Source organism: Centroberyx gerrardi, chromosome 7, assembly GCF_048128805.1.
Source record: "Centroberyx gerrardi isolate f3 chromosome 7, fCenGer3.hap1.cur.20231027, whole genome shotgun sequence".
Taxonomy (NCBI): domain Eukaryota; kingdom Metazoa; phylum Chordata; class Actinopteri; order Beryciformes; family Berycidae; genus Centroberyx; species Centroberyx gerrardi.
In genome coordinates, this window is record NC_136003.1 from 10,680,536 (window position 1) to 10,695,107 (window position 14,572).

General features: G+C 46.6%; 3 protein-coding genes across 5 annotated transcripts in view; all 3 read left to right on the forward strand.

Annotated features, from left to right (window-relative positions):
• Nucleotides 1-175, forward strand: part of mei1 (meiotic double-stranded break formation protein 1) — a 57,674-nt gene extending 57,499 nt beyond the window's left edge. The window contains exon 32 of the mRNA XM_071901966.2: nt 91-175. Coding sequence (XP_071758067.2) covers nt 91-175 — 85 coding nt within the window. The remainder of the gene's footprint in view (nt 1-90) is intronic.
• Nucleotides 176-1,219: 1,044 nt separating this feature from the next.
• Nucleotides 1,220-10,682, forward strand: ccdc134 (coiled-coil domain containing 134). 3 transcript variants are annotated; one of them, XR_011784727.2, is made up of 8 exons: nt 1,220-1,441; nt 5,258-5,391; nt 5,624-5,745; nt 6,523-6,607; nt 7,158-7,339; nt 8,518-8,589; nt 9,326-9,758; nt 10,288-10,682. XR_011784727.2 is itself a non-coding variant. In XM_071902034.2 (7 exons), exons 2-7 carry the CDS (start codon nt 5,289-5,291, stop codon nt 9,449-9,451), a joined length of 690 nt encoding a protein of 229 aa, XP_071758135.1. In that variant the 5' UTR covers nt 1,220-1,441; nt 5,258-5,288; the 3' UTR covers nt 9,452-10,682. The 3 variants fall into 3 exon arrangements, 2 of the variants coding, with proteins under 2 accessions (XP_071758135.1, XP_071758136.1); XM_071902034.2 differs by having other exon boundaries at nt 9,326-10,682; XM_071902035.2 differs by having other exon boundaries at nt 5,261-5,391; nt 9,326-10,682.
• Nucleotides 10,683-10,871: 189 nt separating this feature from the next.
• Nucleotides 10,872-14,553, forward strand: LOC139913832 (uncharacterized). The gene is made up of 2 exons (XM_071901967.2): nt 10,872-11,012; nt 11,621-14,553. Exons 1-2 carry the CDS (start codon nt 10,991-10,993, stop codon nt 13,609-13,611), a joined length of 2,013 nt encoding a protein of 670 aa, XP_071758068.2. The 5' UTR covers nt 10,872-10,990; the 3' UTR covers nt 13,612-14,553.
• The last annotated feature ends 19 nt before the right edge of the window (nt 14,554-14,572 follow it).

A 14,572-nucleotide genomic window follows, 5' to 3' on the forward strand; every position in this document is an offset into this window, starting at 1 on the left:
CACTCATCCTCTTTCTCTCTCTCTCTCTCTCACACACACACACACCTCCTGTCTTACTGTGCCTTGCCTCTCCTTAACCCTTGTCTTCAGGCGTGTGGGAGACTTGTCCATCTGTCTGTCTGACTTAACACTGAAAGCAGGCAGATATTCTGGAAGACCAACAGATATATTATAGAGATTATTTGGTTCCTAACTTCTTTGTTGTTTTATTGTTTTATTAATTTGATTCCTATTTACTAGTATTTATTGTTTTATTTATTTGATTCCTATTTACTTAGTATGCTGTCCTAGATTCTGTTCCTAAAGTGGCACTTGTTACTACCTGCATTTTTCATTGTAACCTAGCTCTTGAAACTATTTATTTGTTCATTATGAATAATTCAGCTTATATTTACAGGCAGTGATACATGAAAATGAGATAAATAAAAGATGGCCAAACTATGACCTTGAGTCAGTGATCATCATAAGGCAACCAGCTCTATAAAAAAAATCAAATCAAGCATCAATTTGACACTTCTTATTATGATACTACGGTAATGCTATGATATGATACATAGAAAATATTCCAGGGGTTCTCAGACATTTTCATGTCACAGACCCCCCAAACAGACACACATCACATCAGGCCACAGACCCCCATGTGAGGGGATTTTGCTCCAGGACCGCTGTATGGGACGATTTCTGTTGTTGATTTAGTATTGAATTGTATAACTGTGTATGTGGAGAGATAACAGCGGTGCAAGTGAAACCTCATCATTAGAATAGCCTTATTATTAGAATAGTCATTTTCTACATTCTGTAATTGGTATAATTTCTAGTAAATTAAATTATAGTCAAATTAAAATAAGCCTCGTTTTGCTTGAACCTCCTCCAGGACCCCTGGGGGTTCCCAGACCCCACACTGAGAACCACTAATATATAGGCTACTATGAATTTATCTGATAACACGTCTGGATAAACTCATCGGCAAATGGAAAGATGGGTAAACTGAGTGTAGGTGGGTTTACTCTCCATTAGACCCCTGTTTACAGATCAGTGGGGAAAAAAATCACACCATTTTTCGAAGGCTCTACATCGCCAAATAATTTAAATCGCTGTGGTGGGAGGGGGGAATGGTTTACGTGTACCACGGTCTGGTGTGTCTCCCTAAGTCCTCCGTGTGGAAACCACATCCTCCTCCGTGTAATCGCACTCGCTGTCATTCGTCCAAGGCAAAGCCAGCCGGTGCGATCGTGGCGCTGGCGGAGTGGAGCAGCGAGAGCCGCATGTAAATGAACGTTTGCACCGCCGTATTGTCACCTGAGGATCGTAGAAAACTGTCCCATCCTCGGTCGACGGGACCTTTGCGCGTTTGAGAGGTAAAGATTAAACTGCACTTTGGAGCAACACCGTTCGCTAATCGCTGCCGTTTGGCGCTGCTGCTGCTGCTTCTTACTACACGGTGAGTGATCCGCGAGTTTGTGATGATGTCCAGCGCTTCATTGGTCGGCTCAACTGTGCTGACCAGTGGCTGATGAATCCAGCGGGGCATACAGATGCGCTGGCAGGCGTCATCGATCCGTCGACGACCAACTTTAAATATTTGGTTAATCTCCAAAAGCGCTCCCCTGGGTCCCTCGGTGAAATCTTTTGATGGAATCGTACATAAGGTTATAATTATGATTGCGGAGTTGATATTTATTTACCGGAAATTATCTAACATTACCCGGCTTCATAATTAATTCTAATCATTTGCTTCTAATGAGTGCATTAAGTAAATGAACTCTTAATTGGTCTTAGACAGTCGCAGCGCTGAAGGGAACTCGGGTCAGGTAGGGGACATGCAATCAATTAACCAATCTCTAATTGAAGGTCCACATGACAGTCTTTATTCAGATACAGCCATCATCATCACCATTACGCATGTCCGCGGCGCTCCCTCTGCATGAATGATGGCAGAGGGAGGGAGAGAGATGATGTGTCAGTCCTTGAACCTCAAACCTCCCACGGTAGGCTTACAGCCTGAGGGGGATCGGGATCTGGATCTGGATCCGTTCCCACAGCACATCCAGCTGTCTGATAGGCTTCTTGATTTATCCAGCCTCAGAGTGTGCTCCAGGGTCAGTTTTGCCTCATAAAATTAATGTCACAGAGGTGGTCAGTTAATGGATCCGACCGTTTCCCTCTCATGGTAGAAGCGTGATTTCTAAAAAGCCCGCTAAGCCTTTAGATTTGATTTGCCAAGATTAGAGAAGTGTCAGAATGGTTAATTACATTGCAGAATATTGGATAAATGTATCCACACCGCAGGGGACTCAGATGCAGAGTGGAGCTATCTTCACGAGTCTATAGTATGATTAGACCTGGTGCTTATGTAACGTACCGGATTTGAACCTGGGTCTCCCACACAGGAAATCAAACGTCAACTTCTGTGCCACAGGAGAATGTTGCTGGCAGAGAAGAAAGTCTCCCCTGGCCAAGAGATTTATGTGGGCTTACAGCGGCTTCAGGAAGAACCACTCTGCCTTCAGACCTCCCCTTGGCAGAGGCACCTGGCCCGACTCGGGTGCCACAGCGACAGACCCGATCTGAAGCGGGGTCCCCCCCAGTCGGCTGAAGGGGAATCGATCCACCTCAGGATTCCCCCAGGGAGAATATTAAAGCGGACAAGGTTTCTTGCAGGGCTGCTCTGCTGTACTGTGGCTGCATGGCTCGACATGCACCGGGCCGATGTGTGTATGTGCTGTTATTCCTCCTGGACTAAACGCAGCGTACACCTCCAGTGAGGCGGGCGGAGGAGAATTAGGATGTAGGGATGCTGTCGTCTCATAGCTATAGGCAGCAATAGCCAACTTTTAACTGTAAGGCATGTTAGTCATGTATCCTTCAAAGATCTCATTCCTCCCCTAAGTAGCCCTGTGTAACGTTCAAGGAGCACTTGAAATTAACATCTCTATCGCCTGCCACATTATCACCTCTGGAACATGTTCGCTCGCTGTAACCTAGGCAATCTCATTTGGTCAGGGTGTAGCCAAGTGTAATCAGATCTCAAAATGCGAGTGTTTTTTTCAAGGGAGATTTTCCTACGTCTTATTTTCTAAAGTGCCTGACCTGTGTGATGAGGTTGCCTGCTTACAGTTAATGGATGCATTTAGAGTCTCGTTTCTGTGCTGCCCATGCCATGTTAGAGATGATTGATGTGTTACATCCTTCGTACAACGCCTCTTAAAATCTCAGCACTTTGCCTCGTCGCACTGATACGCCGTGCCGCTGGATACGTGTTGACTGAATTAAATCGTGCCAGTGGTGATAACCTTTTTGCTAATAAATATCTGTCAGAGCCGCCTTGCTGTCTGCTGGGAAGCGCGCAGACACATCAAACAGCCCAATAGGTCGCTGCCGTAGGAGAGACGGGGCCCTCTTCCCTGGCTGTTATCTAGAAATATTGGGGCTTTTGACCAGCACTTACGGATATTTAGTGCGCCGTTTCTCAGAAAGCTGGGAAGCGACCCAAAAGATGTTCTCAGAATGCACAAATTGGTCTTAATCGAACATTGTCTTCACTCAGCTGTCCTCGGGAAAACACTTGTTTCTGCTGACAGTGTAAGAAGAAAAAAGTTAGCCGGTGTGTTAGAAGTTTATTCTTTTTAACAAGGGACTTTAACGAACACAGAAAACCACGGCCGAAGCCAGCGCAGCTCCGACACAAAGGGAGTTTGTCAGCGTTCCTCAACAGCTCGGCCTTTCATGCTGCCATGTTGGCCGGTCCCTAAATAACCTCTTGAGACCTTTTGTGAGACCAGCGCCTTTGGTCGGGCTGTGCCGCAGAACAAAAGCCGCTGTAAAACAGGGAGAAGTTTCAGTGTAAAATGATCAGCGCTGGTCTATGTTATAAACCCTCTGAGATGGGGAATGGATGTCTGGGAGCATATTCTTTTCCCCGCTGATGGGAATGAGGTTGTTAAAGGGGGACTCATTCAGGCCAAATTAACATTCCTACCCCGAGACGTTTGGCGCATATTGAGATGTGAGCGGCGAGGGGAAGATTGGTTCCTCGGCAAGTAGCTCACTTCCTAGTCCTTCAGATTGGAGAATCGGCAGCCAGACTTGTAAAGATTAATTCTATCAGTTCAAATCAAGTCCCTGGCGCAAATTACCCTCTCGCACAGCCTTGCGCTCCTCCTCCATCTCGCCCTCGCTCTCCCGTCCTTGTGTCTTTCAGTTTTACTCTTCCACGTCTTGGCGAAGGTAGATGAAATATTCACCAGAAAAGCTGTTGTTTCCCTCAGGGTCTCGCCTTCCCACTCCTCCACCCGGCCCCCCAATGCCCATCTCTTGCCTCCCTTCCTTCTGCCTCTCACAATCTTACTTTACCCCACACCCACCCACCCACCCACCAACCCACCCACCAACCCCCATTCCCCCTTCTGTCTAACTTGCATCTCTCTGATATTATCATCGATGGAGCCCTCGCTGCATTATGCATGTCATGTAGGTTTTTATCGACGTTGTCTTCTCTTCTTTCCGCACGCTTCTGTTTTCTGCTAATGTTTTCTTAAAAATTTGGCTTTCATCAAATATTCATTTGACGAGGCCCCTATTTATAGCCATCGTATTTATCTTCTCACTTTCATCCCTCCCTTTCAAATGTATTAAAAGCCTCTGAGGGGAGAGGAAGTTGAACTGAGAAAATGTTGAGGCAGCCCACTGCTTTGGATGGAGGGAGCGGGGGGGAGGGGGAGGGAAGGGAAGAAAATGCAAGAGGGAGACTGGCACACAGAGTCGGTAAAAGTTCCTCTGGGGTTTTTTGCAAGTGGCAGACATCAGATGGGTTGTTTAAAAGGCACATAAGGAGCCTCTCTTCAAATGCCTGCTACCCTCTGGTGTTCCATATTGACCATTTATCCCCGGCATGTCTCTCTATTCCACATATTCCAAAAGGATCACAGGAGAGAGCGCCTTTCTGGTGCCCCTGAAAGAAGAAAAAAAAAAAAAAGCTAGTTCTTTATGAATAAGAAAACGATTTCAGTGAAAGCTTCTCTCCCACCCATTTTTTCACATGAAAGTGAAAATCTCCACACACACAATATCAGAAGGGAAATGTGTCCAACATGACAACCACAGTGGAAGAATTCCATTTTAAAAGGGTGTGAAGTGCACTCTCTCTCTTTCTGTCGCCCTAAATGAATGGAAGCGACTTGACGCCGTGTAGCTGTGCTGACGTTTGATGTTTAACAATGTGATTTACATCTCACCGGCCTGTTATCTGTGTATGCAGAAGAGTGCCTCTCCGCCGCCCCCTGCTGACCATGTGGAGTGTGTGTGCGGTGGTCCTGGCGCTGGCTGCTGCGGCCCTCGGCTCGGCGGACTCCGACGCGCATAGGCCGAGACACGACTCCAACCTGGAGATCTGTATCCTTCTGCTGTCAGGCGGCCGCACTGGCAAATGCCGGTGTGTCTGTGTGTGTGTGTGTGTGTGTGTGTGTGTGTGCATGCAATGTCCAAGTCACCGAGTGTGAACATATGCGCATCCACGGATACGTGTGTGTGTGTGATCTAATGTGGCAGATGGGTGCGTGACTGTGCATCTATGTCTAAGTTAGGCCCTCGTGAAGCAGAGTGTCTCCTGACCTCCTCTTGTCAGACAAGCGTCTGTTTGAGACCAAGAGGAAAGACCAGCTGAACGCTCTGAAGAACCTGGTGGAGCTGAATGACATCAACCAGCAGTACAAGATCATAGACATCATGCTCAAAGGACTCTTTAAGGTAGTGTGTGTGTGTGTGCGTGTGTGCGTGCGCTCTCTCTCTCATTCTCACATCCTCTCAGATTCAACTTCCATCCACAGCGCTTTTGTCTTTGAGCAGCAGCTAAAACTAAAGAGCAGACAAGGCCAATAGTATCAAAAAATTATTAATAGCAACAGTTACTTCCAGGAGCTTAACGCTCTTGTGCTCTCAGCAGATTGAAGGATACGAAGGTTCGCAGCAAAACAGAGAACCAAGCACTTCAAATCCGATGATTACATTCATCAGCATGTTTGCTCGCATTCATTTGAATGTTAATTCGGGGCTCGGTTGCTCAGAGTGCGTTCACTCGCATTACGCTATGCTGGAGGCTTTGTTTTACTGTATGCCTCCGTTTCCCAGAGGACAGCTATCTATGTATCTGCCTGCTTCTCAAGGACAACTAGCCTAGTCAACCTTCAGTGGCTGAGTTACATTGTCAGCATTTCTATACCACTCTCTCTGTATGTGTGTGTGTGGGAGAGAGAGAGAGGGGGAAGGAGGGAGAGAGTCGGTGTGTGTTTAAGTCTTCTCTACTCTTTTCACTCTGCTTCTCCAAATATATGTGTAAATTCAATTTGTTGATATTCTAACCACATTATATATAATGTAAAATCTCTTCTCTCCGATGATGCATATGTCTGTTAATGAGCGTTGACTTTGCTGTATTCGTTAGGCGCACCACCCCAGTGATATAAATTCATAGTACATGTAAATATACCTGGTGATTGAGCTGCTTTCCCCTCTCATGTACTGTAGGTGCTGGAGGATTCGAGGCAAATCCTGGTTGCGGCCAACATGCAGCCGGACGACCCCTTCCCCATGGACGACAAGATCAAAGAGGGTCCGCTTCACTTTTTTTTTTCTACTCCCATCTTGTCACTCTTACACTCTGTCCCTTTCTCTCGCCCTCAATAAGCCACTCTGTCTAGCACCATCTCGCTCTGTAATCTTCTGTCTTACACTCTCTGTCATCCGCCACCTCTGATTGGTTATTCTTCCACTCTGTTACCTGTCTCTAAACCCTCCTCCTGCCTCCGTCTGTCTCTCTCATCCTCATACCCTGTGTGTCTGTAATATCTGCCTTCTCTCTAAAGCCTGTCTGCATGCCATGGATGTTGGCTCGGCTTTTGTTCAAGCTTATTTAACCCCCCCTCCCACACACACGCACGCACACACACACACACACACACACACACACATACACACACATCTGAGCATTGCCAAACAAGCTCAAAAATTGCTTGAGCTGCACTTCTTCCAATCCTCCATTTGTTCTATTTATGAGCGTATTCTGTGTGTATTATCAGTCCAAATATATCTTTTCTTCACAGTTCTGCTCCTCTGTCTCGTCTCATCTAATTATCTACCTTTCTCTCTCTCCCTCTCCCTAGCTTACTCCCATGTGGTGGAGAACACAGCGTTTTTCGGCGACGTGGCGCTGCGTTTCCCCCGTATCGTCCACCACTACTACGACCGGAACGCTGACTGGGGCGGTCTGCTGCGCTGGGGGCTGCGCTTCTGCAACCTGACGGGGGTTTTCACCGGCGGGGCCCACCAGCACGTCCTCACACTGGTAAGACCGCCAAGCCATCACTCGGTGTTAATTTTGGTGAAGATTGTAGATGCACTCTGTTTTGTTTTGAGTCTTTATCAGATGCTGGTTCATAGGTTTTTTTTTTCCAAGCAATATTTTTAATGGTAATTCCTTTCTTTACAGTACATCACGTAGGTTGAATTGGCTTACCACAGTCACCTACCCTATCCTTATTATCCTTAACCGGTGTTGCCTGTCAGTAGTGCTATTGTCATAATCCACTGAGGTCATGAAGGCTGCATGCACACAGAATTCAATTCAACATCCCTAAGTGCACAGTGAAATGAAAACCTTTTTTTTTTCCCACAAGGGTAAAGCGAGAACGAGGACAATATGTAACACTGCAAAGAAAAGAAAACGGTGCAACACAATATTAAGCATAGCAGTATCAAGGTGACTGGTGCATAAAATATAACTATCACAGTATTAACAGAGTGCTAGTATTATCTGATGTCTATCCATCAAATACATTACAAAATAAGATCTTTGACACCTAGCAATATACATGCAGAATTTTTCACAATTTTTAATAAACTAGTGGCATCAGTATTGATGGGGTTATCAGTATTTGCAAATACGTAATTTATTACTTGGTAATTAAACTTAGTCTTTGAGAAAAATGGTCTTGGAGTACATCTGTCTGTCATCGCTGCAGAATTTTCCACATATTGTGGCCTTTAGAAGTGTAAAGAGCAAAGCAGATGAAATGGTATTCGTTATTTAATCTGTAGGTTAATGAACTAAACTCAGAGGGATTAATCTGTGACCTTAGTAATGTGCCAAGAGGATTATATAGTGGATTAATTCTCTGCTTCAAGAAGCCTCAGCCTCAGCACCCTGAAATCGTGCGTTCAGACCACACTTCTGCCTCAGTAACCCCACCCTTACTTCTTAACCCCCGGCCCCTTCCATTTCATTTAGCTAATGCTGTCTAAAGCAGAAATGCTGAAATGGGAAAAGACACCAAAATACACAGAAGAACACTAGATTGTGTCTGCAGCCGCCTGGCAATAGTATCATACTGCTGTTTTGCTGTAGGATAAGTGCTGTGACGCCGTCTCATTTCCATCCCTTATCTGTCTTCTGAAGAAATGATCATTTTCCCCCCTCCTCCTCCTCTGCTCTGTCATCTGTCGTTCCCTCTCGTCATCTCTCAGATGTCACAGGAGCTGGGAATAACGGAGAAATCCCCAGACTTCACCAACCCGTACCGCACAGAGAGAGACGATGTGAGTAAGACAGCATGTGCACGCTATTTCCCCTTCTGCCATACCATTCTGCAACATCATGTACATCTAGTAACCCTAGCAACCACTATCTAGTGACCACCTAGTCACACTCACTCACACTCCCCTAACCCTGTGAAAATAGGCTACTTACATTGTGCAGCAACATGCAAAGCCTCATCTTTTTTTACTGTTGACCTTGCAGACACAATGCTGACGGCTCACTGTACTTTCCCACATCAGGGATTAACTTCATATCGCCCATCTCCTTCACTTTCTCTCTTCCTTCGCAGACTCTCTCAGATCAAAGCCGTCACATTTATTTGTTGAGGATTTTTCTCAGCCAGAGTCGTGACTTGTGATCAGGCAATCGTTAGGGAAGCCTATGGGACCTATACATCTCTCTCTCTCTCTCTCTCTCTCTCTCTCTCTCTCTCTCTCTCTCTCTCTCTCTCTCTCTCTCTCTCTCTCTCTCTCTCCCCCTCTCTCTCTCTCTCTCCCTCCCTCTCTCTCTCGCCCCTTCCATATTTCATATTTGGGAGAGACAGATAGAGAGAGAGGGGAGAAGAAGGAAGAGTTTTAAAAAGAGAGGGGGTGAAGGGAGAGGGAGTGACACACACACATACAGGAACACATTTTCTTCAGAAAATGTAGCTAATCTAACAAAACCACTGTCTCTCACACAGCCTTAATTAAAATCTCTCTCTCATAAACTCATGCCCTCTCTCCTCCGCCGCAGGTGCTCCACACTGCAGAGGCTTTCCAGAAGATCCTGAGGGAGGAGGAGAAGAGGAGGAGAAAGGAAGAGAAGAGGAAAGAAATCCGGAAGGGCCCTCGCATCTCCCGCTCGCGCACCGAGCTATAGTGCTGCACCCTAGTGCTTTTGGAGAGCAGAAGAAGAGGGGAAGGAGGCGAGGGGGAGAAGAAGAAGAAGAAGAAAAGAGCATACGCACAGTCAACAAGGGGTGGCTTGAGTTGTAGACTCTGATGCCAGTGGAAATGTTGTCTGGAGGCCAGGTGCTCTGTTGAAAACAAGAGAGGAGCCCTTGATGTGACAGAAAACATTAAAGAGGAAGTGGAGGAGTGTTCAGTTTCTGACAACGGCCTCAGTGAACTGCTGTACTCGGTTACAGCGAATTAAAAAATTGGAAAATGTAAAGATGCCGTGAGAGGTAAAGAGCCGTCTCCGGAATAGGATTTGAGAAGGGAAACTCACTTTTGATAACATGAGGATTACATAACGGTACTTTGGAATATCATTCATTTTAGTATAATGAATTTGCTTCAAAAAAAAAAAAAAACAATTGCAAAAGCCACTGTATTGTGTCTAGATTTGATAATGTGTCTAAAAACCCATATGCTTCAACTAAGTGTGGTCCGCCAAGTTCAAAGTTGCCCTCGCCACATTAAAATGTGGTCCGTCTCCGGTTAGGTTAAAGCTTGAATCTGTGATTGAAAACTTGCTGATTGTTTGTTTTTTGTTTTTTTGTTTTTTTTTAAATCTTTGTTTCCTCCCTTTAACTCAGAGCTAGATTTGTTAGAAGAGATTCCTATGGATGTTTGTGAACGGATAGATTTATGTTGCAGTCCAACAATGTTTGGAAGCGTATTAGGTGTGTGTGAAGGTGTGTAGTATATGTTGCTGTCGGCTCATTTTCTATGTCTTTTTGAATAATTCATCGTTTTTTTCCTTCCCCACAGAGAGGATCCTCAGTGAACTTGCCTTTTTATCTATTTGGCAACCTCCCTCAAACCATTTGTGTCTGGTTTTTTTTCCACCCATATCTACTGTTGTATCACCTGTAAGCCCATTAGTTAATGAAACTGCTTTGACCTTGTGGAAAAATAACCGTCTAGCAGAAATATGTGATCATTCATCTTTCAGCTGAGCTCCCGTTTCTTCATGAGGCTGAATGTTTTGTTTTTATAGAGGTCTTTTTTTTCCTTTTTATATTTTGCTGGAAATTTACATATTTTAATGGATTAGATCTATCGAATCGAGATGACTGATGTAATTTTGAAATAGTAATACGACTGTTATATAAATATATGTATATTCAGAGAAACAATATCATTTCTGCAAAGTTAATGAACAAGCCTACAATTTTGTTCATTTTGTTATCAAATTTAATGAAATAAAGTGACTATGAGTATATATTTATAAAGTGTTTGTTGATTTACCACTGTGTGTGTGTGCGTGTGTGTATGTTGCGTGTGTCAGTGCTAGTTGAACAGATCAGCCAACAGGGGGCAGGCAGCCACTGATGACACGTTTTATAGCCGAGTCTAATGTTTTGGTTTGGGCAGAAGAGTTGACTTTGAGCTTAACATCTAAGTACGTTAACAAGACGACGAAAACGAAAGCCTGAATGTAGAGAAGAGCTGCTTTTAGTTAGACTGAGAGATGTCTAATAACGTGGAGTCTGGTAAGACCATTTACCTTTCGTGATAGCTGCTGCTCAAGTTGTCAAAAGCCACGGCAACTTGCTAAAAAATAAGGTTAGCTTAGCTTGCTAACGCTAAATTAGCTGCGGCTGTCATCGACATATGCTAACGCTAGCTAAGCAGATTCAAGCACTTGACATTTGATCTCTTTGATCTTTAAGTTAATGTCTGGTGGATCATGAGTATTTGGTTTATAACTACCAGCTGGCGTAATCACACAGTAGTTAGTAGTTAACCAGCTGTAACGGTTTGGCATTGTAATGTTTTGTTTCTGCACGGAACGTTCCTGACAGTTCATCACTGGGCTAGTTACCTAACTGATATAAAGAGGTCAGGTCACATTATGTAATATTAGGTGGCTGTTTTTAATAGCAGTATTAGCCTTTATGGCTAGCTTGTGGTGGTAGAAGTGGTGGATTCTATGTGTCTACAGGGAAACAACTGAAAACTTTATAAGCTAGGTAACTGTTGCTGCAAATTACACTGAGTGACAGTGTTTGTATGGTTTTGTTATTAACATATCAAATGGAAATATCTCTTTAATCTGTTGTTTTAGTTATGAACATTTTCAACTCTACTGTTCATCCAGCAGGGAGCGAGGTGGAGAGAAAGGAGCCGGTTGACACTGAGAGGGAAGAGGATGACTCAGAAACCAGACGGAGTGAAGACCTCCGGCTGGTCCTGCTCGGAAAGACCGGATCCGGGAAGAGTGCGTCCGGAAACACCATCTTGGGCCGCAGGCATTTCCTGTCGCAGATCAGCGCCAGCTCCGTCACCCAGATCTGCGAGCAGGGGAGCGCCGACCTCAGCGAGGAAGAGGAGGGTGAGGAGGATGGCCGGGCTGCCAGGAGGAGGAGGGTGAGGAGAGTCACGGTGGTTGACATGCCAGGTTTCGGGGACACGCACCTCAGCGCGGAGCAGACCCACGCCGAGATAGCCAAATGTGTGGCTCTCTCCGCCCCCGGCCCGCACGCTTTCCTCCTGGTGGTGCCGCTGGGACGATATACAGACGACGAGAACCGGGCCGTGGGCGAGATGAGCCAGATATTTGGCGAGGGCGCGGTCCGTGAGCACACGGTGGTCCTGTTTACCCGGGGTGACGACCTGGAGGGCAGGGGGCTTGAGGAGTACCTGGGGGAGACGGCGCCTGCAGGGCTCAAGGCTTTGATTGACAGGTGCGGGGGCAGGTACCACGCCCTCAACAACAAAGACCCCGGGAACCTGGAGCAGGTCAGACAGCTCCTGATGAAGGTTGACGAGATGGTGAAGCAGAACAGCGGAGGGTTTTATACCAACAGCATGTTTTTAGAGGCAGAGGCTGCCATCAGGGAGGAGCAGGAGAGGATGATGAGGGAGCGAGGGCAAGCAGAGGGAGAAGAACAAGGGGGAAACAACGCCACAGTGGAAGAAGAGCAGACTAAACTCGCCAAGCGAAGGAAGTGCGACTTGGAGTCTGAAAAAGTAGGGAGCGGGGAAGGAGGATCGGGAGGGCTCAGGAGAAAGAACTTGGACAGAGGGCCGAATGAAGAGGATTTTAGGATGGAGAGATGGACAGAGGAGAGGAAAGGCAGCATCTTCAGCTTTCTGAAGGATAAAGGAGAGAGATGTAGGGAGCAGTTTAGAGGCAGGAGGAGGGACAGTGACAGGGCCGTCGGCCGGCGACAGTCTTTCCACTCGTCCCTGAGTCGGATTAGGAGGGAGGCTGCTCTCTCCACCAAAGTCCTGGACAAAGTGAAGATCCTGGTGGCTGCCGGAGCCACCGGGATGGCCGTGGGGGCGGTATTTGGGGCGGCCGTCCCTCTAGCGGCCGCGGCCGGGGCGGCCGTCATGGGGAACACGGTCGGTTTCGCTGCAGGTCAGCTGGCTGGGATATCCGCAGCCGGGGGCACGAGCGTGGGGAAAGCTGTGGGGGCTATAGTGGCCGCGGCCTCAGGGAAAACCGCCGTGGCTCTGGGGGCGGCGACCGGCGGCGTTCTGGGCGGGTCCATGGGCGCCGTGGCCGCCGCCGAAGCCGCCAGTCCCAAAGAGGGAGCGCTGGACGCCCTCGGGCAGGTGAGCCTCGTAGGGGCCGCCGCCGTGGGGGCGGCAGCGGGCGTGGGGGGCACCATGGGGGCCGGGGCCGCTCTAGGCACGGCCCTGCAGGGAGTGGCTGTCGGCACAACGGCCCTCGCTGGCGCTGAAACCGCAGCAGTAGGGAGCGCAGGTGTAGTCAACGCTACTGGGGTGAGTGTTGCTGCTGCTAGTGGGGCTGCTCAGTGTGCCGGGGCAGGGGCAGCCTTAGCTCAGGGGGCAGCTGTCAGCGTCCCGACGGCTGCTGCTGCTAGTGCGGCGGCGTGTGGGGCAGCAGGGCCCAGCATGGCCTCAGTAGCCAGCAGGGTCATGTCAGATACCTTGGGCACTGTGGGGGCGACAACACGCATCCTGACGGCGGTGGCTGAAATAGGCAAGGCTGCGGCGGGCATCGCTCTGGCTGGTGGCCTGGTGGTGAAGGTAGTGAAGGAAAAGGTCAGGAGCGGCACAGGAACAACGGAAGCCAACTACTCCGAGAAGAGGTCTTATGAAGTCTACTGGAACAAATAAAAAGTCAAAATCTAGTGCATGAACTGAAATCCAGATTTGAGGGTGGTTTGTTTTGGATGGTGTGGACTGACGCACAATAGCAAAATACAGTATGTTTTTTTGTAATTTTAAGACTGTAAAGTTAAACTTCATGCATCACTAAGCTCAGTTAAACTCAGATGAAATATTTTAATTTCACCAACACTCCTATTTGGACTCAGGTCTGGCTAACAGACAATCACAGCTGTATACACAAAGAAATGTAGGGAACTGACTGCATTTTCTGACACACCATATATTACAGTGTTCACAGTTTGGTTGAATAGGATTCATGTAGCATCTTATCACGATAACAGGTGGGGCAAAATGAACAAAAGGGTTGAAGTATTGAAAAGCATATAAAATGTGTTTGTACTGACAATTGACAACTGACAGTGGGTGGTTGTATTTTCCCAGTTTCATATCCTGTTCTGTATAAACCAGACAAGTAGCATTTGCAGTGAAGTGTTAACATAGGTAGACGAGTATCTGCAGTTCTCAGTTTTCAACCATTGTAATTTATTAGCTCTTTTCAGTAATTGCAACATTTATTTGAGCTTTCTCACTTAGCCATTTCCTTAGATTATTCAATAGGAATATTTTTTTAAGTTGTTTGATGTTTGACATGCACTTACATTCTTTATATCACTGTGTGAAAAGACATGGATTAATGTGTTATTTCAGTTTGAACATTCATAAAACATGAAGTGATCCTAGGAAATCATTGATAAAGCACATCCAGTATTCAATAGGTAACTAACTTTTGGTGTTACTCCAGTATTTCAGTTCCTCAAAATTTCAGAGTGCAATGTTAGCTTCCAAACAGACAGAGCTGGCATGTTGTGCCATGGATGTGCCTTGATAAGTGAAAATGCTCTTTTGTGTGGAATAAACTGAAATACACAATAAAGATTATTCTTGCAACGCTGGGTGTTCTTGGCCT